This window comes from Miniopterus schreibersii (genome assembly GCF_964146895.1).
Source record: "Miniopterus schreibersii genome assembly, chromosome: 6".
Taxonomy (NCBI): domain Eukaryota; kingdom Metazoa; phylum Chordata; class Mammalia; order Chiroptera; family Miniopteridae; genus Miniopterus; species Miniopterus schreibersii.
The window spans coordinates 87,761,250-87,785,042 of record NC_138107.1 but is presented as its reverse complement, the minus strand read 5'-3'; the positions used below and the strand labels follow the sequence as shown (position 1 = coordinate 87,785,042).

At 50.9% G+C, this 23,793-nt stretch overlaps 1 protein-coding gene across 5 annotated transcripts in view; it reads left to right on the top strand.

The window, feature by feature from the left end:
- The window catches only part of PRKN (parkin RBR E3 ubiquitin protein ligase), a 618,945-nt gene that overhangs the window by 383,622 nt on the left and 211,530 nt on the right, over positions 1-23,793 (top strand). For all 5 annotated transcript variants that reach the window (XM_081141126.1, XM_081141124.1, XM_081141123.1 and 2 more), the window contains exon 7: positions 18,972-19,108. In XM_081141126.1, coding sequence (XP_080997252.1) covers positions 18,972-19,108 — 137 coding nt within the window. The remainder of the gene's footprint in view (positions 1-18,971; positions 19,109-23,793) is intronic.

The following is a 23,793-nucleotide window of genomic DNA, read 5'->3' as shown; positions in this document are numbered from 1 at the left end:
CCCCGCTCTCCGTTCCTGCTCAGGGGGTGTCTGCGCCCCCGTCCCCGGACCCCCGTCCCCCGTCCCCTTGGTGGGAGAAGGGGAGGCTCACAGGTCGGCCCTCGGGAGCATTTGCCCCCAGCCTCTCGGGGAAGCTGCAGGACGCTGTTAGCAGAGGTGGAGGGCAGGATGGTGTTTGCCAGGGGAGCAGGCCCCACGGGACACTTCCTTCCATAGGGTGCCCGTGCCAGGGGCACAGGGTGACCTGTGCTGAGAAATGTGCCCCCTCGCCCACTTCGTGCCCAGGCCGTAAGCCACAGGGGGTGTGCATTAGCTCTGCAGTGTGAGCTGCCCGGCGGCAGGGATGCCAGGACCTGAGAGGCATAAAAACCCGACCCTTGGGAGGAGAGCCAGATGCAAAATGTCGCCTTATCAGCTGCCCAGGGGCTGCCACGGGCGCACCTTCAAAAACCTGGGCACCTCAGGAGAAGGGGAGGGACAGGAACCCGGAGGTCCGTGGCCTTCTCTGGCTCAAGGATGCTTTTATGCACGAGGGGGGGAGGCAGGACCCGGGGGGGACACCTGGCAGGGACGGGGGAGCGGCGTCCAGCCTGGCCTCCGGACGGGGAATTCTGGTTCCTTCCACTCCCTCCCTTAGATTTATATGAGTTTGCTCCTAGTTTTCCGCCCCGGGGAAATCCGGAGCCGAACACGATATGACCCTCGTCTCTGGCTTACACCCGGAAAATCCCAGCAGAACCAGCAGGTTCGGGGAGAGCCTGCTTATTAAGGAGGGGCCGGTTCCATCTCGCCAAGTCCGCTGGGCACTCGTTCACGCCCTGCTTAGTGCGAGGCGATCAGACTGAAGACTGGTTGGGGGCAGGAAGCCGATTTAACCCAGGCCCCTCCGGCTGACCCTTTTAACCGCCTTATGTTGGCAGTTTCCCCGCCGGCCGTTGCCCTCGATGCCTGAGCTGGATGCCTGAGCTGGCCAGGGAGCTGGGCTTCTGCATGGACGGACGGGGTAGGGGTGGCGGAGCCGGGCCTGCCTGGGACTGAAAATAAGACGTCGTCACGATGCTCTCAGGTGGAGGGCTCTGGGCCTGACAGGTGGCTGCAGGGAGCCAGCGGGACTCCGGGCGGCGGCGAGAGGCAGGTGCTCTCAGTGTCCTCCCTGCTGCCCCCGGGCAGGCCCGGAGCCCCTTCCCAAAGGAAGCCGTGTCTCAGGGAATCGCCGCCCCGCCCTTTTAAAGAAAAGCGTGTATTCTTTGTGGGAAAGGGCGCAAAAAAGGCCTCGAGAATCACTTGCTGGCAGGACCAGATACTTACCAAAAAATACATCGGGCGTGAAGATGGGCGGAAACGTGGGTGGGAGGCTCGGAATGGAGGTTATATGCTGTGAGCCGCACCCTGTCTGTGAACTGTAATGAGACCCCCCCCCCCGAACGACTCTGCAGAACCTCCAGACGCAGACACACGCAGGTCACCCACGCCCCCGAAATCACATAGAAAAGGAGTGTGTGTGTTAAGCTTAAAGGTGTTCTGCCGGGGATGGAAATGCTCCATCGTCAATGCTCCATCGTTTTGAAAGTCCAGAGGAGCCTGTTTTCAAGTTAATTGCTTTCCCGTGGATCCAGAACCACGTCGGGAACCTCAGCTTCAAAAGTAAATGATGAACCCTGAATCCCTTGAAGCTGTTAGGTTAACTACAGATAAAGTACGTTTCTAAACTAAAGAGCTCTGCGTAAAATTCCAGGAGGAGACCAGGGTGCTCCCTGAGGGCCCACCGGGTGGGGACCCAGCTGCCTCCCCCCCCCCGGCACATCTCGCACCCGTGTCTGTGGCCCCAGCAGGCGGACCCAGCCTCCATCGTGGGAGCGAACCTCGCACTCGGCCTCACTGATTATCCGGGAAATGGGTCCTATTCTGCAGACTCGTTGATTTTTATACGATCCTGTAACCAAACTCCTACCCCAACTGCTCGCTGCGTCCCTGCTACCCCCCGGAACCCCTGGGAGAGCCCCAGGGGGTGCTGCTGGGAGAATCCTCAGTGTTGAAGGCAAGGCAGGCAGATGTAGCAGGACGGAGCCCGGAGCCGTGGGAAAGGACCAGTACAGCCCCGGGCACAGCGTCGGGGATGACTCAGCCCAGACGGTTCCGTTTGCACTTTTCTAGGCCGGGGATTAGCGCCTCATGTTAGAAGCTCCCCGACTAATCTCAGGACAGCCCCCTTCTCTCTGGAGTGAGCCTTTCGAAGACGTTCAGCTTGAGGGTTAGGAAAGAACTCGGCCTCGGGGCAAAGCCTCGGGACAGCGAGAGCCAGCCGGCCACACAGGAGGCTCTGTGCAGCGCCTCCGGAGACTCCAGAAGCGGGGGACCCCAGACATGGGGGACCCTGAGGCAGCACTGGTCTCGCCTCCTGTAGCTCTGGGCTCCCGGCTTGTAAACCACGCCAGCAGGTCAGTCAGAGGCAGGAGGCCTGAGCGAGGGCGGGCAGGCGGCCCCTCTCCTCCACCCCGGCCCCTCAGCCATGCCCCCCGGCGCTCAGCAGGCGCCAAAATGTCCCCAATGGGCTCACTCGCATACACTGTGCCCTGTGACGGGGCCGGGGAGCCTCGGGGGCCTGCCTGGGGTCACAGCTCCTCAGGCACCTCCGTTCAGTAACTCGGTGAGATATTAAGAGACTACGTGCTTCTCCGGGATCCCATAAAGCTGTTTGAATTTTGAATTTTAAAACTCAGGGGTCCCTGACAAACACTTGTGTTTTTCTCCAGCTTGCTCTTTTGCGAAAGTGGTTGTGAACTGAAAGTGCCAGGAGCATGTCATGTGGCGCAAATGACCCCAGAAGGAAGAAACATTGAGCCCAGTGGTCCAGCACACTCTCGGGCGCCGTCCAGTGGTGGCAAAGGTGTCCACTGCAGACCAGAGGCCACGGCGGTGCCGCCCCGGAGAAGCTCACAAACGGGGACAGAGTCAGGGATCCCAGGGTGCGGGAGGGAGACCCCCTGGCACCCTCACGGCTCCCTGGCAGGTTTGGTGTGTCCGTGGCCCACAGCTCCTGCTGCGGCCCCCAGAGCCTCCCTTCAGGGGCACGGCCCAGGCCAGCTGCCGGCCTCGCCTGTGGTGGGAGGGGGCTGAGGCAAATCGCACCCCCTTCCCTCCTCCCTCCCCCATCTCGGTCCCGCCTGCCTGCTTCCCTCCTCCCTCCCCCATCTCGGTCCTGCCTGCCTCCGGGCTGCTCCCGGCCTCGGAACAGGGCGCCAAGCCCACCGACATGCACCCGTGCACCGTGATTCAGAGAATCCACCCGGAATAGGCTTCATTCCCACTTTTAAAAGATGCGGTTGGTAAGACTAGAGGTGACGAGTCCCCGGACTGTGGCAGAGGAGCACGGGCCAGCGTCTCCTGCGGGCGGGGCTCCCCCTGCAGGGCCGGAGCTCCGAGCTGGGCGCCCACTATTTTGAAACGCATCCCCTTGGAACGCAGCTGGTGTTATGAAAATCGGGAGCCTCGAGGGAGGCCCGGGATGTCTCTGCCGTCAGCTGACATGTCAGGGTGGGTCTGCGAGCAGAAGGACACCGACGTTCCTCCCTCCTGTCACTTCACGTCGACTCTGAGCTGCTGCGTGCGGGGAACGTGGATGATCCTGAAGCAGCTGACATGTCACACGTCCTTAGAAACCCATCTGAACAGTCGGCAGCCTCACGTCCAATGAGCGTCACCCGGGGACAGAGGCCAGGGCTTCATACAGGGCTTTGTTTTATTTTATTTCACTGTGTTTTGTTCACTAAGCTCTAAGTAGGAGGAGCCGCAGGGCACCTGTTACCTGAGTCTCTCAGTTAAAACATCATCGCTCACGAGGCTTCGTGGGTTCAGCCCCCCTCGTGGGCCAGTTGGCCCCTCTTTCTGGGGTCCTCTGGGGTCCTATGGCCACCGGTAAGGAGCAGGCGCTTGCTGGTGGTCCGCAGGCGGCGGGAGACACGCGAGATGAGCCAGGACCCGACGCAGGCCGCCTGTGTTTGCCCCCAGGGCCAGGCCATGGTTGGGGCCAGGATCACAGGAGAGGGACCCTCTGCCGCCCCTGTGCCCAGGGAATGCTGTTTACACAGCGAGTTACAAGCCCAGGTTCGCTCGCCCACTTCTGAGACGGGTGACCCCCCACATTTTCATGACAGAAAAATGACAGCGAACAAACGCGGGTGCAGAAGTGCGTACACTGAGCTGCCGGCCCCTTCGCAGTCGCAGGGGTGCAGTGACGGGCTTCCTGCAGGGCTGAGCAAATGCTGCGCTGCTCGGGTCACGGGGTGAGTCTGTACATACAGGCGCGTCCGTGCTCTTACCGCAGCTTAACCCAGACGCCTGCCTATCCAAGTGGAGCCTATGGCACGCTCTCATTCCCCAGTAATTTATTCTGGGTACAGTATTCTTGTCTTCTACAACTTATTTTCAAGATGAACCCGTCCTACCTTTAACTGAATTCCATTCGTTGTTTTCACTCATCGCACTGGATTTCTGAGCAGTGACTCGAGGTTGTCTGGCCCCCGTGGCCGCGTTGGGATGGGGCTAGTTGTGTAGTTTGGACGGCAGCTGACAGTAATGAGGGCTCCCTGCAGGCCTCGGCCGCTGGAACCTTCTTATTTTAGCCAGAGCCCTCCACAGAGCAGAGCCAGCGGCAAAAATTTACTCCTTTCCTTGGGGAGTGGAATTCACCCCGGTGACTCAGGTGAGAAATAGTGGGAATGAAGCCAGAGCAGACGCTGAGCCACCGGGGCATCCCGTGGGCTGCGGCTTCCCGGGAGCGCAGAGACGCGGCCGGGCCCTCAGCAGGCGCGTCCGGGCGGCCCAGGGGACTCTGCGGGGAAATGCGCGGGGAAGGAGCCCGCACCGCGGGCATCCCTCGGAAGGCGGAAAGGGGACGCGTGTCTGCCAGCCTCCCCCTGTCTCCCGTCGCCTTCGACCAGGGCCTGCCCTGTGGGGAGCCGGAGGCCTCGCGTTTCCAGGTGGCGCCACCTGATTGCTTAGCCGAACCCCGGCCCAGAGCGTTACGCGTCTCACTCAAGCCTGGGGCAGCTCCGTGCTGAAGGGGCTCCTTGTGTGGGCCGAGGGCCCGGGAAGCCCCAGGCTTTAGCTAGGATTAGGTTAAGCCTGAAAGAGTCTGAGCGGGCCACTCTCTGCGAAGGCCGTGGTGCGCGGCCAAGCCCAGGCGTGCTCTGCAAAGACAGAGGTGGCCTGGGAGACCTGAGACGGTCCCCGAGCAGAGGCAGCTTTGGCCGTCATAGGCCCTGAGATGATGCCACTGCGGGGAGGGGGCTCTTGTAAGCAAAGAACACAAGTCAGTGCTGTAGCCGAGAATAAGAAAATAAATCCTAACAGATTACAGGTTTTAAAAAGCCAACAGATACCATAAAAATCACACACTTCAAGAAAAATAGCAAAGCATATCTACCTGTCTGTCTGTCTGTCTATCTATAGACAGGAAGATACGCGCTTTCTCCTGCACTCGCTGGTTGCAAGCTCTTTGACGGCCTCCTGTTGCGGCAGTGACTTTCGTCGATGTGCTCGCTACAGGACACATAGGAAGGTAATTTGTTCTTGCTGCTTAGCGTGGTTGATGAAAATTTACTTTTTTATTATTAACGGGTTTGGAAAATAATTCAGTTTCCCAACTTCTGTTTGAAAACATAACAATTCAAGACTTGTTTTAAAATGTGAGGAAACCTCTAATAATCCCCTCAAGGTCTGCAGGATTTCAGAGCATTTCACTTTTTCTGGCCTAGTGACCGCCCTCAAAAACGCGCTACATCCGCAGAACTCATCGGTGACCTTCAGCACGTTCCTTATATCGACGTATTAGGAGCGCGATCTTATTTTTGTCAACGTTAGTATGCATATCAATCAGAAAAGCATTTAAATCTTTTTCCAGGATGGCCCTGGGGTTTCTCTCCATTAATTATCGAATAGCCGATGGGCTTGCTCATTGCTACATGTAGTTATTTATTGACGGAGGAATTTGGACGCCGGACTGGAGCCCTTCGCTCCGGGGCATCTTGCTGGGCTGTGACAGTTCGTGGTCCCCTGAGCTCAGGATGTTGTTGGACGCGGGGCGCGCGGCCGGGTGCCGAGGGAGGCCTAGCGCACAGCCCGGCCCCGCCACTGCAGCAGGGCCGCCTTTACCTCGGGGCGCGTTAAATAGGTCGCATGGCCACTACCCGGACGTCACTAAGAACGGTGATACGCCGCTGACCGGAAAGGGTTCCAGGACAGACGCCTACGCGCCGCGCAGTCTCGCCTTCGCCCTTTCAAGTTACATGTCCAGACGCACCCCACACCCGGCCGAGGTCAGGGGCGTCTGGTGGAGAGCGGGGGGGCGAGTTAGATGGCTGGGGACGGGGGACTGGAACTTCCTGCCTCATGTAACCCTTTATTACTTATGTTTTATGGGAGTATATTTCCTGTTACATTTTTTAAAGTGAAACCATGGTGTCTCTGCACCCAGTGTTCATTCTGCTGGGGATTTGGGTCATTTTTGCCATTTTCTTTTTCATTTGAAAGACAGGTGTGTGTGTGTGTGCACGTGCGTGGGTGGGTGTGCGCGTGTGTGCATGCATGTGTGCATGCATGTGTGTGCGTGTGTGCTCGTGTGTGTGTGCCTGTCTGTGTCTGTGTATTGTTATAGTCACTATATAAAATGTTTTAAACGACATGGGGAAAAAAAGAGTGATGCCATATAGAAATTTTTGTATTTTGATTTTAATTTTATCACATAACACCATATTTTATATAGTATTAAAATAAAAACACTATACTGTGTTCAGTCACTTTCAGCTCTTGGAAGTATGAATTATTTGCACTGTTTAGAATCCTGTATAAATTATTCTGCAAGGAGCATCTTTATCTCCGGCCTTTGTCCCTGGCTCGGCCGTTGCCATAGGAGGGAGGAGTGCTAGAAACAGAGTTGTGCCGAAAGTTACGAACTTTTGAAAACTATTGATATAAACCACATCAGCCACTCGTTTTTTAAGAAAGATTTCGCTGGTTAACACTCCCAGTCACAGAGTAGGACTAAGCAAGCCCATTTTACCAGAAATAGCCACCACTGAATTTTCTTATTTTTAGACAAGCTTATAAATTTGATCTGCAAATGATACCTTATTGTGACATAAGTTTAAGTTACTGTGGATAATTTGGTTGAACAGTTCCAAATATTTACTGGGAAAGGTTTGTTAATGTTACTGGCCTATTTTCTATGGCTGTATAATTACTTTTCTTTTTCTTTTTTACTAAGTTGAAAGAGCTCTTTACATATTGAGCATAATGATGTTTTTTTCAATGTTATTTGTTGTAAATATTTCCTTAAGTTTTAATTTAAGCTGTTTGGGTGTTAAGAACCTTACAACTTGTGATAAATCATTCATGTTTGTTATTTGAAAATACTTTCTGAGCACAAGGCATATATCTGCTACTGTGCTTGGTTATTGCATTTCTGTGGTGAGTAAAAGAAATGTATCCATCTTTTCTTTGCAATATGTTTTAAACTACGATGTGCCTTAATCTCAGAAAGGTAGCATCTGAGTACAGAACAAATGCATTTTTAATAGCCCTGTCATCCTGGCATGCTCAGGGTAGAGCTGAATTTCTGTTAGGATAAGCCAAGCATGTATTTTTATAAAATGCATTCGGTCTGGGAGTTCTAGTAGGGATAATACCTTCTAGGGATACAAGAAACATTTATGAGTTTAACTTCAACATATATCTTTGTCTCATTCCTCCCACATTTTACTTGCCGTTATTTTTAAAGGCTATTACACTGTATCCATACACAGATACAGAAATTTCTTCTGTACGGCAAGAATGGACGATCAAGGACTTTGTGAGAAACAAAATCTTCATTTTTTGATACTGTTCATTTGACACCTTGGTTTGGACATTTGAACGAAATGTACATTTTCAAGAGCAAAACCCCAGTAAATTGAAGGTTTTGAAGCATCTGTACAGTTAGATGGATGCGTCGAATGTCTCCATGCCAACCAGAGATTAGGCCAAGAAGACCCTTCTCTCCTGCACTCCGACTTCTGCGGGCTCTCAGCTCCCACCTGCACAACTTCAGGACTCACCTGCCGCGTCCCCCCTGTGGGACTCACCTGCCACGTCTCCCCTGTGGGACTCAGCTGCCACATCTCACTGCAGGACTCCCCTGCCACGTCTCCCCTGCCACGTCTCTCCTGCAGGACTTCCTGCCATGTCTCCCCTGCAGGACTCGCCTGCCACGTCTCCCCTGCCACGTCTCCCCTGCAGGACTTCCTGCCACGTCTCCCCTGCAGGACTTCCTGCCACGTCTCCCCTGCAGGACTCACCTCCCACGTCTCACCCGTCATCAGGGGCCTTCTCCAGCTGTCTGTGACCCAGGAGTGTGCAGACACAAGTCAGCTTCCGTCCCCAGCTCTGCTTTTGGACGTTACCGGCCTTCTTTCTGGAACTTGGGGTGAAAGAGCACACCTCTGCCACAGTGTCTGCGCCCTCGTGGAAATGATTGTCCTTGCTGCCAGTTAACCTTCCCACTTGCTACCTCCAGCTAAGAATGGACAGTGTGCCCAGCCTTCCACACTTTATTGTGAACATCTGTCAGCATGATCCCAGTGTCCTACTTTTCTGCCCTAAGTCTCGCAAGGATCTTCCCCACCAAAAATGGTCCCTGGGCTTCTCCGTCTGCACACCTTCTTCACCGTGACCCAGCCTTCGTCTCTCAGGAGGGCTCGGGAACACCCACCAGACAGACGTCCCTGTCCCTCTTTCCTCCCGCACGATCCGATCGATAGGCTCCTCTGTACCGATGATCCTGTTGGTCACGCTCATGAAAACGTGCGTCTGCATCGTGCTGTGGCCGTGGCTGGGCCTCAGCGTCGCTGGGCAGTTCTCCCTGCGCACGGCCCTTCCGGGGCTCCCGCAGGAACCGTGAGTGACCTCACCGGGGCCCGGCGTCTCCCAGAGCGACGGTGCGAATGACTATCCCGGTCCCTCTTTGTTTTGCTGAAAGATCAGCGAGTGAAGCTGATTTTGAAGATGTTGACCTGAGGAAATTCAAGGCGAAACTCCACACACTGTAGAAGCAGCGTTGTCGTCTGCGGCCGTGGGTGACTGTGTTCAAGCGCCATTATTTTATATAACCAAAATGTCAATAAAAGTGTTCATATGTCCTGAAAAGTATTGATAACACCAGGACTTTGGGATTTTACAAACAAATTAATGTTTTTAAAAAAAAGAGTAGGAGGGAGCGTAGGATTGCAGGGTTTAATTTTCCCGATGCCGATGTTTAAACCCAAGAACAACAGTATCTAGTCTCAGTGGCATTTAATACACGGAAGGCATTGTTTCATGACAAGCAGGACATACACAGTTTCCAAATAAAGACTTTTTTCTAACAAGTTGGCTGCGCCACTGGTCGCTGGTGAAAACCACGCCCCGGGCTTCAAACCCTGTGGGCTGGGTTTGGGAGCCCGCCCGGCCCGCCTGCCCTACGGGTGGGGCTGCTCAGCTCTGCCAGCGGGACCCAGGGTCCACCACCACTCGGAGCATCTTCACACCGGCGGGACCGATGCCCCGAGGTTATCAGAAGCTCTTGGATGCACAAGGCACACTGACACCTTCCTCCCGCTCACTCCCCTCAGGGGTGGCGGTGGCGGGGCATCAGGTTAACCTCCTTCCAGCGCACTGGGGGCACATCTCAGGGACAGAACGGACGCGGACGCGTGGCCCCGCGCCTCGCCCCGGGGAGACGAAAGCAGAAAGTGCAGCAGCAAAGCAGAACGAAGCTGTGCATCCGTGTGTGTGTGTGCACGTGTGTGTGCACGTGTGTGTGTGTGCACGTGTGTGTGCACGTGTGTGTGTGCACGTGTGTGCATGTGTGTGCACGTGTGTGTGCATGTGTGTGTGTGCAATATAAAATAATTGAAGCCCAGGCAGCACCTGCTGCTTCGGTCCTGGAGGGAGGCGGGGCCTGCGCGCCCCACTTGGGAAGACGGGCCCAGGCAAGCGCCACGCTGCTCTCCCTGCGCCCGACCCGGAGCCGCGTGGGACACGGGGACTGGAGCGTGCTTTCCGGCGCGGCGCCGGCTCCTTCCACACCGCTCGGCGGCGATGCGACTGGAAAGCGGCTGTGCTCGTGGGTCCGGCCGCTGCCTCCCCCAGAGGACACTGTGGAAAGGAGTCACGGATGGAAAGTCCTCTGTTGAAGAAACTTTTCGTTCTTGAGTCTCCTGTCTGGTCACTAGGTTTTCCACTGAGGTCTGGCTGACACACGGTAAGGCACACATTGAGGCGCGCGGTTTGATTCGTTACGACCCCTGTAGACGCCCGAGGAGCCACCACCACAGTTGAGATCATGAACAGCCCCATCACCCCGAAAGTTGGCTGTCTCTTTGTGTTTCCTCCCCCTCTGTCCCCCTTTCTGATCCCCCACAAGCCCCCACTATGCTCTCTGTCACTGTAGAAGAGTTTCCATATTTAGAATATGTAGCAGTGGAATCACCCAGGATGTGCTTCCTTTTTGGTTTGGCTTCTTTCACACGGCACGATGACTCTGAGATCCATCCAGGCCTGTGTGTCAATAGTTCACGATGACTCTGAGATCCGTCCATGTCTGTGTGTCAATAGTTCACGATGACTCTGAGATCCGTCCATGTCTGTGTGTCAATAGTTCACGATGACTCTGAGATCCATCCATGTCCTGTGTGTCAATAGTTCACGATGACTCTGAGATCCATCCATGTCTGTGTGTCAATAGTTTATGATGACTCTGAGATCCATCCATGTCCTGTGTGTCAATAGTTCACGATGACTCTGAGATCCATCCATGTCTCTGTATCAATAGTTCACGATGACTCTGAGATCCATCCATGTCTGTGTGTCAATAGTTCACAATGACTCTGAGATCCGTCCATGTCTGTGTGTCAATAGTTCACAATGACTCTGAGATCCGTCCATGTCTGTGTGTCAATAGTTCACGATGACTCTGAGATCCGTCCATGTCTGTGTGTCAATAGTTCACGATGACTCTGAGATCCGTCCATGTCTGTGTGTCAATAGTTCACGATGACTCTGAGATCCATCCATGTCCTGTGTGTCAATAGTTTATGATGACTCTGAGATCCATCCATGTCTGTGTGTCAATAGTTCACAATGACTCTGAGATCCGTCCATGTCCTGTGTGTCAATAGTTCACGATGACTCTGAGATCCATCCATGTCCTGTGTGTCAATAGTTCACGATGACTCTGAGATCCATCCATGTCTCTGTATCAATAGTTCACGATGACTCTGAGATCCATCCATGTCTGTGTGTCAATAGTTCACAATGACTCTGAGATCCGTCCATGTCTGTGTGTCAATAGTTCACAATGACTCTGAGATCCGTCCATGTCTGTGTGTCAATAGTTCACGATGACTCTGAGATCCGTCCATGTCTGTGTGTCAATAGTTCACGATGACTCTGAGATCCGTCCATGTCTGTGTGTCAATAGTTTATGATGACTCTGAGATCCATCCATGTCCTGTGTGTCAATAGTTCACGATGACTCTGAGATCCATCCATGTCTGTGTGTCAGTAGTTCACGATGACTCTGAGATCCATCCATGTCTCTGTATCAATAGTTCACAATGACTCTGAGATCCGTCCAGGTCTGTGTATCAATAGTTCACGATGACTCTGAGATCCGTCCATGTCTGTGTGTCAATAGTTCACGATGACTCTGAGATCCGTCCATGTCTGTGTGTCAATAGTTTATGATGACTCTGAGATCCATCCATGTCTGTGTGTCAATAGTTCACGATGACTCTGAGATCCATCCATGTCTCTGTATCAATAGTTCACAATGACTCTGAGATCCGTCCAGGTCTGTGTGTCAATAGTTCACGATGACTCTGAGATCCATCCATGTCTGTGTGTCAATAGTTCACGATGACTCTGAGATCCGTCCAGGTCTGTGTGTCAATAGTTCACGATGACTCTGAGATCCATCCATGTCTCTGTATCAATAGTTCACAATGACTCTGAGATCCGTCCAGGTCTGTGTATCAAAAGTTCATGATGACTCTGAGATCCGTCCATGTCTCTGTATCAATAGTTCACGATGACTCTGAGATCCATCCAGGCCTGTGTGTCAATAGTTCACGATGACTCTGAGATCCATCCTTGCTGTCACCACACAAATGGAAGATTACGAACCCTCAGGACCCCAAGGCCTTTAGGGCAGACCTGAGGGGCCCCTCCCGGGCCTCCTGCGGAGGGCGGTGCCCAGCCAGCCCCGAGCAGCCGGCCTCACGGCCTCCCTGGCCCCCCGGGCTCCCAGACCCCGGGGCCCTGCACTCTCGGGGCAGGCGGCTGTCTCTCCGCTCCTATCCCCGTCTGGGTTTCATGCATGAATTCGTTTGGACTTGTACTGTTGTGCCCTGTCGATTTTGATTATATTTAGCAAAATATGTTGGCCTGTTCCACACCTCTTTTCCGGCTGCGTAGAAAACAAAAAACTACATGAGAATACATTTTTTCTACTGTGCTCCACAAATCCTTAAATTATGTTACTATTTTAACACCGACTCCATCTCACGAACCTCGGGAATTTCACAGCCTCTCCTGAGAAGGCCTCATGGTCGAGCTGTTCCGAGGTGACGACAGTCTTTTAGGCGACTTCTCCATTTCAGACTCCTTCAGAGGCCCGGTTCTTAGCGTTTCTCCGATGAAGGGCATAAAGGAGCCAATATTCTATGAACATTCACTCTCCCACTTTTAGAAATGAATGAAAAGCCGTGAGAAATCCTCTGCGCAAGGTTTTGCGCGAGCGGCAAAGGTGTATCTTTTTAAACCACCCTGGGGCTGTCGTCACTGCTTGTGGTAAACAGCTCCTCACGTCCACAGCCACCGGACTGGTTGTTAACACATTAACATCTCCTGCCATGAGGTTCGGGGACACACCGGAACAATTTATTCCACGGCAGGCTCTTATTTAAACAAGATCTGTCCCCGTATCTCTCTCAGTGTGGCCGAGGGCGGTCACAGTGGCCTGGCGCCGGCTGCTTCTGGCTGTCACTCACAGAAGGAAACGCGAAGCAGATGCGCGCGTGAGCTGGCAGGCGGTTCAGGTGCCACGCAGCCGCCACGTGTGAGTCACGTGGCCCGGGGATACATCCTCTGTGTTAAACCCGAGCTCAGCTCCCGCGCCACGCACACTGGCAGTGAGAATAGACTGTGCTCTGCGGTCACAATTCCAAATGCCCGGGCTCGTCTAAGTACAGTTGGGAGCATCCTTGGACTTTCATAAATACGATTTTGAGAACTGAAATTAATGCTGTTGGTTGGGGGTTAGGAAAGTAATGTGATAATTATGCACGAGAGGCATCGTCCTCCCCTGGGCCACATGCCCTTTGGCTCTGTCCGTTCTGTTTCGTTACGTGCAGCGGTAATTCCGTTATGATTCCCCCGCTCTTTCGGTGGTTCACCAGCGTCTGTTTGGTATAAGTGCCTTAGGAAGAAAAGCCGGAGCTGCTGCTGGCAAACCCCGTCATTGTAATGAATCGCCACAAAAATGGGTTGGCCACTTTGCAGTTCACGTTTTAACTTCTAAAAAAAGAGGTTTATTTTTACTTCTAATTTGTATTGTTAAATCACCATGTTTACGCTCTAACACTTCTAGAAGTTAATGCTTTGTGTTTGGGTTCGACGTGGAAACAGTAATTATATTTAGAAATATAATATATAGACTACACTAAGATCAAAAAATATTTTCAAAGATTTCCACCATCTGGAGGAAATTAAAAATCTATTCATTGTCTCTGTAACCATGGCTGCACATTTTTACTTTGCGTAGCCTATTTATTGTTAGTTAATGTTATAAGTAACACCTAATTCAACTACACCCAAAGCATGGACTTACTCCTGTGGCCCGTGGAAGCAGTGTCGTCGCGTGTTAGTTTCACTTTTAATTCCTGGAGGGACGCAGAACTTCGATAAAAGCTAAGGGGATAATATAAAAACATACAACTTGGTTCTATACCTTACCTAACTATTCCGTTTTGAGCGTTTTTACATATCTCCCTCACTTCCCTCTAGTTTCCTGGCCAGGCGAGCCCCCGGCCTTTCCGTTTCTGTTCCCTTCGTTGGGGCGGGAGACGCGTCTGTCAGTTCGTGCCCGGGCAGGGGCCTCTCGCGACTGGACTGCGCCCGTGGCCACTCAGACAATGAGCTCGCGGGACTCGGGGCGAAGCGTCTCCGCGTCTCCTTGGGGGGCGCCGTGCGGGGGCTTCTTTGCCAGCCGCGCGCTCAGGCCATTCGTAGGTGATGCCGCTAAACATAGATTAAAGGAAGATGCGCCTGGGTTCTGAGGTCCCCTCATCGATCTATTGTTTGTAAGCTGCCTCTAAGTGAAAGGGATTTGAAGTGACAGCTGTTAAGAAGATCGATTCAAGTTACTTAACGGTGTAGCTTCCCTCCTCTAAGTCTTTCTCTCTAATCAGACGCGTCACTCAGTTGCCAGGAGCCCTAGCTGCTCCTGGACGGCGGTCTGCGGGGAGCCGGGAAGGCAGCTAGCTGGGGCCTGGCGTCGGTCACGGTCGCACAGATGCCGTGGATTTTCCAGGGTCAAGTCGGGTTAGCGAAACTGAAGGGCTGACTCTCCCGCCAGCGAGGAAAATTTATTTTTACCTCCACCATGATTTGCATTTAATAGTTTTTACTCTAACTCGCATGGCTTTTCACTGCATTTCGGAAGATCCTGCTCTCCCTAAACATGTATTTGCATTTAATTTTGCTTTTCCCTGGGACGGATGGAGAATCAGCTCCACGGGGCCCCCAGCACCCTCCTTCCAGGCTCTGCTTCCACACTCGCGTCTCCCCTCCCTGGGCCGGGGTCGTTCTCTCTGGCTCCGTCCCCTGGGATCCTGATTCTCCTGCAAATGCCCTGCTTCCTTAGTTCTTTCCTGCCCTGCTCAAGGGACCTCGCCCTCCTCTGAGCCTGTACTCGCTACCCTCCTGCATTTGAAAAGAGTGATCCCCAGACATGGTGGTTGAAGACAACAGTAAATGTGGTCTTTGCACAGTAGTGGGTCAGGAGTGTGGGAGCAGCTTCGCCGGGTGGTCGCTCGGCCGGGGCGTCAGCCAGGGCCGCGGTCGCCGGAGGGCTGGCCTCGGGCTGGGGCGTCTGCTCAGAGACGAACGACTCCGGGGGCTGGCTGTTGGCCGGGGCTCGGCTCCTTGCCAAGGGGCCTTCTCCGTAGGATGGCGTGCGGGTCCTTGGCCGTGGCTTTTCACTCTCCTGAGAGCGGGTGGCCCCATGAGGGAGCCCAGGCGGAAGCCCCCATCTCGCTCTGGAAATCACACGTCGTCACGTCTGCGTTTCCCCGGTGGTAGCACAGGTCCATCCCCGGTGCATGGAAGGGAACTGCGTGAACACCGGGAGGCGAGGACCCTGGGAACACGCCCGGGCTGCTGGCCACCGGGGCTGCCGTCTTCCTACCTCCCTAAGCTCTGAAAATATTCCGCCCTGGATCCCCATCGTTCGTGTCCGTCTCCCGTCCACACCGTGAGACTTCTGTGTCCTTTAGAGTTCAGACCTGCTTCCTTCTGTATCTCACTCATCTGAAACTTCCCGGACACTGTGTTCGATATGTCGCTTTCCATGGATAAGTGGGAATCACCACCTCTCCTTAATGGGCGTCATTGAAGAACGTACATGTGGAGAGGAAGCAGACAGACAGAAAAACAGACAGATTTTTATGCAGATAGATGGAGGGAGAGAGAAAAACAGAACAAAGGAGGTAGAGAGCAGATTACCACCTCGCTGACCGGCGGTTTCGAGCCAGAACTCCCCTGTGCAGCCGGCTGCTGGTCAGCGAGGTGCTTCAAATCACTTAAATTAACGTAAGTGCAGGCACAAGTTATCTCGTGACTGGTCAGCAGTGTTAGGACACAGAGACACCTGTGTACTCGTGGCCAGTCAGCAAGGTGTTTAAAATGCGCATTTTCCGCATTTTAACATATGAAAACATTGTCGCTACTTTACAGAGACTAGAAACTCATTTACAAGAGTTCGGGCGTGTGGACAGCTGATATGCGACACGTGTGAAAGGCTTGCCCTGTTTTTACTAAGACTCCCTCAGTTATGCCAACAAGCTGTGAACAGAGGCGTTTGGGCGTTCATCAGTTCATCATTCATCTTGCCAGTGCCCGAGAGCTCTGCGTGACCCTCCCCTCGCCACTCTGCAACCCGGCTCCCCGGGGTAGAATCACCTTCCGGTCGATCAATTAACATTTAGACATAATGTGAGCCAAGGGCACGGAGGACTGTCAGGAGGAACAGAGACCCGTGAGGGGATGCGTCCCGGCGTGTCCTCCTGAGGAATGCCGCCGTTTCCATCCCTCATCTGTTCCTGAACCACCGGCAGCAGGGGTCCCAAGTCCTGGCTCCACGCACTTCTCAGGCTTTAACTGCGGCCCTTGACATTAACATTCTGCCATTAACATTTCAGAGAGAGAACCATGAGATGTCCAGTGGCCCACCTGGACCCCATGTGCACGCTCCCCCTCCCCTTCCTGGGCCAGTGATCACCTGGACCCCATGTGCACGCTCCCCCTCCCCTTCCTGGGCCAGTGATCACCTGGACACCTCGTGCACGCTCCCCCTCCCCTTCCTGGACCAGTGATCACCTGGACCCCATGTGCACGCTCCCCCTCCCCTTCCTGGGCCAGTGATCACCTGGACCCCATGTGCACGCTCCCCCTCCCCTTCCTGGGCCAGTGATCACCTGGACCCCATGTGCACGCTCCCCCTCCCCTTCCTGGGCCAGTGATCACCTGGACACCTCGTGCACGCTCCCCCTCCCCTTCCTGGACCAGTGATCACCTGGACACCTCGTGCACACTCCCCTGCGGTTCTTAGTGGAGGGAGGGGCAAGATGGACTGTTGTGTCCTTTGTTTTGTGGGGTGTGTCCCTCTATGCCCTGAACGTTGGGCCTCTAAGCCCTTTCCTAAGGTGTTGGGTTCCTTCCTCTGCAGAGGGTTCACCTCACAGGTGCCTCTGACGTATTTATCGCTTCTTGCTACTCTGCTCCAAATAGTAGGGCGTCATCACTAAATAGAACAAGGGATGCTTGTGGACTGTCTAGGCGTTCTCAGTTCTTCCCGACCACGTTTTAACGGAAATGCAAAGCTGTAAATGTCCCCTGTGCGTGCAAGAGAACTCTTCTAGTCGTCCTTCTAACGGCAGGGATGGAGACGAGCCCCCTTCCAGGCCGCGGGCTGCGGGCCGTGCACCCGAGCTCCCCCCGGGGCCTGGCAGTCGCTCACCTGCTCCCTGCTGTGGCTCCAAGTTTGATTTCCTCTCCGGGGCAACGGCCAAGCCTTCCCTTTAACCTGGCTGCATATAGAAACGTTTTTATAAATGTTCTGCCATTTCCCCCCGTGTTTCCACGGGTTGACAGCGGATTAGGGGTCCCTACAGCCTAATCGACCGCGTTGCTAAAGCCGGGACCGGCTGTGAGAGGAGGTGCGGGAGAGCAGCTCTGGGGTCACGGAGTGAATGAGCCGAGTGCCGGGTGACGCGGGGTCGGAAGCAGGGAGTGTTACATTTTATCATCTTCAGGGGAAAATCGCTACAAGGAAAAAGGTTGGCAGCTCAGACCACAGTCCATGTTTCACTGAAAATGGGCCCTGAATGGACTCCCATGGGTCCAGACGTGGGACACGGGAGCACATAACAATATTGGGGACACTCTAGCTCAGATTTAGGTGACCATTATCCTCGAGATCTTTGACATTACATCAAGGCTGTTTTTTTCCACATTGTTTTGTATTAGATACTGCTTTGATATAAGTGGGAAAACAGAATTTTGAAACTATTTTAATTGTTAAGAAATTGTCTTTTGGTAACAGTAACGTTTGGTATCTGTAACGTTTGGTATTGGTAACAGTAACGGTTGGTAACAGTAACGGTTTTTCTGGGGAACGGGCTTTTGAAGAAGCAGATCTGTTAGGAGTCTGTGTGAAATAAAGACTATTGTGTATTTCATTCTCATTACACACAGAACAGGCTCATCTAAATAAACGGCAATGACTTTGTTACTATTAAAACTGCCTTGGGGCTGATCTCAAATTTTAATATATTCAGTTTGTCTCCTTTTTGCCGTAAAATCGTATGGTTCATTTACTAGCAAAAATACATAGCTATTCAGGAGATTTTTTTTCCCCCCTACAAAGTGTTTTAAAGGAACCCAAAACTTTTTGGACTTGTTTATATCAATTTATAGTGATCTCCTAACCTTAATTTAAGAAACTGGATATTTGGGTGGGATGTGGGTGGCAGAATAGACAAAATAAATCTTACAGTAGAAGAATCTCTGCTGAGTCATCTTTCATTTCAAAATTCCCCGTTTCCGCTTGCCCGTGAAACACGAGCGCCTGTTCACCCTAACTGCTTTGGCGCAATGGTAATTTCTCTTTTGACTTTGGGGAAATTCAGATTCTATATATTATTATAATTAAATCCAAGGGCCATCTATTTAAAACCTCCCAGTGCCTGGTACTATGAGAACATCAGTGTAAAGTAGGCACGGCGTCTACCTTCAAGGACCACAGTCTCTAAGAGAGGAGACACGTATCGATCCTATGACGTGATGATGGATCGATGGAAATACATAGAAGTGTGGGGGGTGATTAGTAGGTTAACTGGTAATTATGAGCCAGGGAAGGCTTCTAGAAAGGGGGTGCATGGGAGCTCTGGTGTAAACAGTGGATCGGTAAATCTGTTAACATAAAACATAAAATCAGGAAAGTCAGTGTTCTGGGTCCTTAGCCGAGCGCTTCCAGTTTAGGAGACGCGGCCGGGCATCCACGAGCTGGACGCTCAGCCGGGGTCTCTGCCGACCACGCCTCGCAGCCCCACCGGGTCGCTCAGTGTCCTCCCCACCCTCAGAAGAACCACAGGCCATGTCTGCCTTTCTCTTTGCAGGAGCCCTGTCCTGGTTTTCCAGTGCAACCACCGCCACGTGATCTGCTTGGACTGTTTCCACTTGTACTGCGTGACCAGGCTCAATGACCGGCAGTTCGTCCACGACCCGCAGCTCGGCTACTCGCTGCCCTGTGTGGGTGAGTCGGGCCTTCCCCCCGCGTTTAGTGCTGGTCAGAACAGGAGGAGAGCTGTTGGCGTGAAACCATCTTAGATACGCCCAGTCCCTAGTGGAGGGCTGAAAATTCAAATATCTGTTTGATCATTGGGGTCAAGAAACATTAATGTTTGGATCACAAAAATAAGGTATGAAAGAACTATGTTAACTAGAAAATGCAAAAGCTGCATAAAGGTATTGAAGACCAAATTAGCAATATTATTCAGCCAAGGTACATAAAGTATGTCTGTGGATTCACCCTGCAAGTTACAGATTTATTACTCAGGCTAGAGCAGCATTAGCCAAAATTTTAAATCATGCTAACCAGTTTGAGCACATATACATACGTATGAAACAATATATATTTAAAAAGAAATTAAAGAAGACTCAGAGCTGAAACATTTACAGTTTTAAATATTTAAAAAATCTTTCAACATTTACAAAACATCTTTTACTTGCATTATATTATTGTTATATATTTTTTAATTGAGGTGAAATTCATGTAACATGCAATTAACTTTTTTGAAGTGTACAATTCAGTGGCATTTTGTGCATTCACAATGCAGTGACCACCCAGCTCCCTCTAGTTTCACAACCACTTTATTACCCCCAGAAGAATAGCCCATATCCATTAAGTAATCACTCCGCATTGCCCCTCACCCCCATCCCATAACCACCGCCGTGGTCTGCCCCTATGGATTTGCCAATTCTGGATGCCTCGTATGAAAGGGATCATGCAATGTGACCTTTTGTGCCTGCCTTCTTTCTCTTAGCGTAATGTTTTTGAGGTTCATCCAAACTGCTCCTTTTTATGGCTGAGTAATATTCCATTGCATGGATGTATCGCAGCATGTTTATTCATTCACTTGTTGATGGGCGTTTGCATTGTTTTTACCTTTTGGCTGTTATGAGTAATGCTGGGTCATATTTAATTCTGTGTTTAGGAGCTACCAAATGATTTTCCATAGCCGCCGCTCCGTTTTGCAGTATCACCAGCAGCTTATAAGGATCCCCCTTCCTTCATATCCTCACCATCGCTTGTTGTTTTTCTGGGTGTGGTTTCTGTTTGTTTGGTTTTTTAATAGCCACCCTATCGCGTGCGAAGTGGTACCTTATTGCGGTTTTGATTTGCATTTCCTTAATGACCAGTAGTGTTGAATATCTTCTCATGTGCTTGTCTGCCATTTGGAGAAAGGCCTATTCAAGGCCTCTGTGTATTTTCAGTCGGGTTGTTTGCCTTGTTGTTGAGTAGGAAGCATTCTTTCCATATTCTGGACACTAGACCTTTTTCAGATACATGATTTCCAAGCCTTTCTCCTATTCTGTAGGTTGGTGATAAGGTCCCTTGATAAAAACAAAAGTTTTTAATTTTGATGAAGCTCAATTCATCTGTTTTTTCTGTTGTTGTTTGTATTTTGGTGTCAACGTAAGAATCTACTGCCAAGTCCAAGATCATGAAAATTGACCCCCATGTTTTCATTTGGTAGCTTACTTAGGTCATTGGTCCTTTTTGAGTTAACTTTTACATGTGGAGTGAGGTAAGGGTCCAGACCTCATTATATATTAGTTTTGAATGACTGCAGGGTCAGTAAATATGCTTCATTGATTTTGAAAATTGTAGCTGGAAACTATGTGATGCCTTGATTGAATGGTCAGGTTTTAAGTTCAATTTATTTTGTTACTTAGTTTTCACATTGATCATAGCTGAACAGTATACCTCAAAATTATTTCAAAGATCCAAATGGAAGTAGCTAATTGCATCATTGGCTTTGTAAATTATGATACGCTTTTTTCAAATGTACCTGCAGCAATGCAATGGTTTTTACATTAAGATTTGCATAATATATGTGTGAATATATTGGTAAGGAAAACTCATTGAAAGGTACTATGCTCTTATATTTTTAACAAAAGTGTTCAAAGGTCAGTGAAATGTTTATTTGAAGTTTGGAAGATTCTGTGTCTGTTTTTAATTTTTTAATGAGATTTTTTAATTGATAAACCTTCCTTCACAAAACCAGATAACATGGGAACATTGGTAAGTATCCATTTTCAAATGTTATCTTCATAGTTGAGGTACTTTAAAAAATTAGTTAATTTCTCATTTATTTTAAAAATATAAACCTTTTTTGTTATGGAAAAATGTAAACATACTAAGTAAAGAGAAATAGTAAAATAACCACGTGGTCCCCATTTCTCATACAAGATGTCCTGGATTTTTCTAACTCTTCCTCAACAACCTGGACTCGGCCCTTTTTCTAAGGAAATGGTGTTTAGAAGTCCCAGTCCCAGTGCCTGGTGTGCTCATTGTTACTGGGCTGTCACTGTTTCTAGGCCCAGTTAAAGAGCTGGGAAACATGCTTAAAAAAATAAGTATAAACTGCAACATAGATATACTGACATTTCCAGTTCAAATCCAGAGTTATGGAATTTTGACTTCAAGTCACAAATCTTACAGTTGTTGCTTCTTAGCAAAAATCCTGTTACGAAGTGATATCAACAAAATTACCCATTTGTCTTATGTTTCAGTACCCACAATAGTATCGATATTAGGTACAGTTAGAAAATCAACACCATCACCAAGGTACGGTCACTGAAAGCAGTGACCAGATTTTCACCCTTCGTTTTCTCATTAGGATATATTTGCAGTTACTGTATACTTATGTCATCAATTGCATACATATTTTATTTCTTTTCAAATTGCTTTTAAAATTTATTTTGTTGCAATAATTATGTAAAGTATTGACATAATTCCAAAGTCAAAGCTCTAAAACAAGTTGCATTAAAAGAAATAGAGCTTTTAACTCCATTCGCTTCAATATCCCGCCACAGGTAAACCATTATTGAAAATGCCCCCATTTTATGGAAGCGTAAGCAAATCACCAGTGGTGCGGGCGCTGGCGTGGGCTGTGTCGCCCCTCCTTAAGTAGGAAGGGGGCGCTCCGCCCGCTCCGCCTTGCTGTGTTTCCCACCCTGCGTTATATGCGACATTCGGGAGACCACTCCCTAGCAATACATGGACATTTTCCTCATTAAAAATGTCGCACCATTGAATTCCATCGTGCGTATATACCTCACTTTTACGCGTGGACACGCCGTTTTCATTTTTCTTCTTGCAAGCATGGCTACAACTGACAGGCTGTGTGCCCACGTCTTTTCATAGTGTTGTGAGAATATGGCCGAGGCAGACGCCTGGAGGCAGGTTACTGTATGGAAGAGAAACAGCACGCTGCTCCCACGGTTTCCCAGCCCCCCTCCCACGGCCACGGCCACGGCCACGGCCACTGCCACCACCACAGCCACTGCCACAGCCACCGCCGAGCCTCTTCTCATCCCCACCGCACAGCCTCCCCGTGTCTCAGCAACAGGCCACTGAGGACTCGGTGACTTCTCCTCCGGGCCTCTGCTTGAGAAGTGGGGTTTCCATGCCGTGCTTTCCCTCCTGTGTTGAACAAGGTCGAGGACCTTCATAGACTTGAGATGCTTCTGCATTTCTCTCTCTCAGACATTTAAAAAATATCACCTTTTCATCGAGGGACAGGTTAAGTGAATATATTGAATATGTTTTTTCAAAAATACTCTCTCTATAGCACACTATTGACATTTCCTTCCAGTCCCAGGAAAGGTTAATCGTGTTGAATCACTTCTATTTTTATAAGAATGTGCGTAAACCAGCTTTAATTTTGCTAGATTTTTTGACACAATGTAACATCCACTCTGTGAAACAAAAGACCCGCCTGATCAAGCTCTGTCTAATTGAAATGCATCATATGTATAGATTGTAAAATAGTGTAGCCATATTTTAATTGCCTTTAAAATTTTTTAAATTAACCTTGTCGGTGACACCCTTAGGCCTTTGTGCACTCCTGGGTTCTTTGTTTTAATAGCGAGTGAGGCAGGGGATGAATGAATTTTAAATATGCTGCTCTGTTTTTTTCTTTGCAACCCTTTTAAATAGTTTTTTGTAAATGCACCTATCTCATTACTGGCTATTTAAGCATAATGCTTCATAAAACCTTGATTTATTTTCTAAAATGCCACTGACATTGAGAACTTACCTTCCCCGACACCCCTTTCCTTTCGTCCTCAGCAACACTCAGCAGAAGGCTGCCTGTTTGTGTCTTGTTCTTAGAAGAGAACGCGGCGCGTGGCCGGAGGCGGAGGCCGGGTGGAAGCAGCCTGCGCGGGCCACCGGCCCGCCGCCCTCCCGCCCCGTGACCCGTTCGCCCAGCGCCGATTCTTCAGCGCGTCAGCGCGGTTCTCATATGTCCAGCAGCCCCCCTTATCCGTGGTTTCGCTTTCCAGCGTCTCCGTTAGCCCCAGGCAACCACAGTGTGAGACTATTCGATGGGAAAATTCCAGAAATCAACACTTGATAAACTTCCAGTTGTGCACCGTGCGGAGTGGCAGGAGGAAACCCTGCGCCCTCCCGCTTTGTCCCCGGGGGTGAATCATGCCTGTCCGGGTCTCCACACCGAGCGCTGCCTGCCGCTCGCAGCATCGCGGGGCTGGTGTTCAGATCACCCCAGAGCGCAAGAGTCTAGGGACGCTGGTGACTCAGATGCGACAGAGAGAAGCCGGAAAGTGCTTCATTTAAACTGAAAGAGTGAGTAGGTGCACTGAGATAGCAGGAGGGAGGGAGGGAGGGGTCTAATTTCTAAATTAAACTTT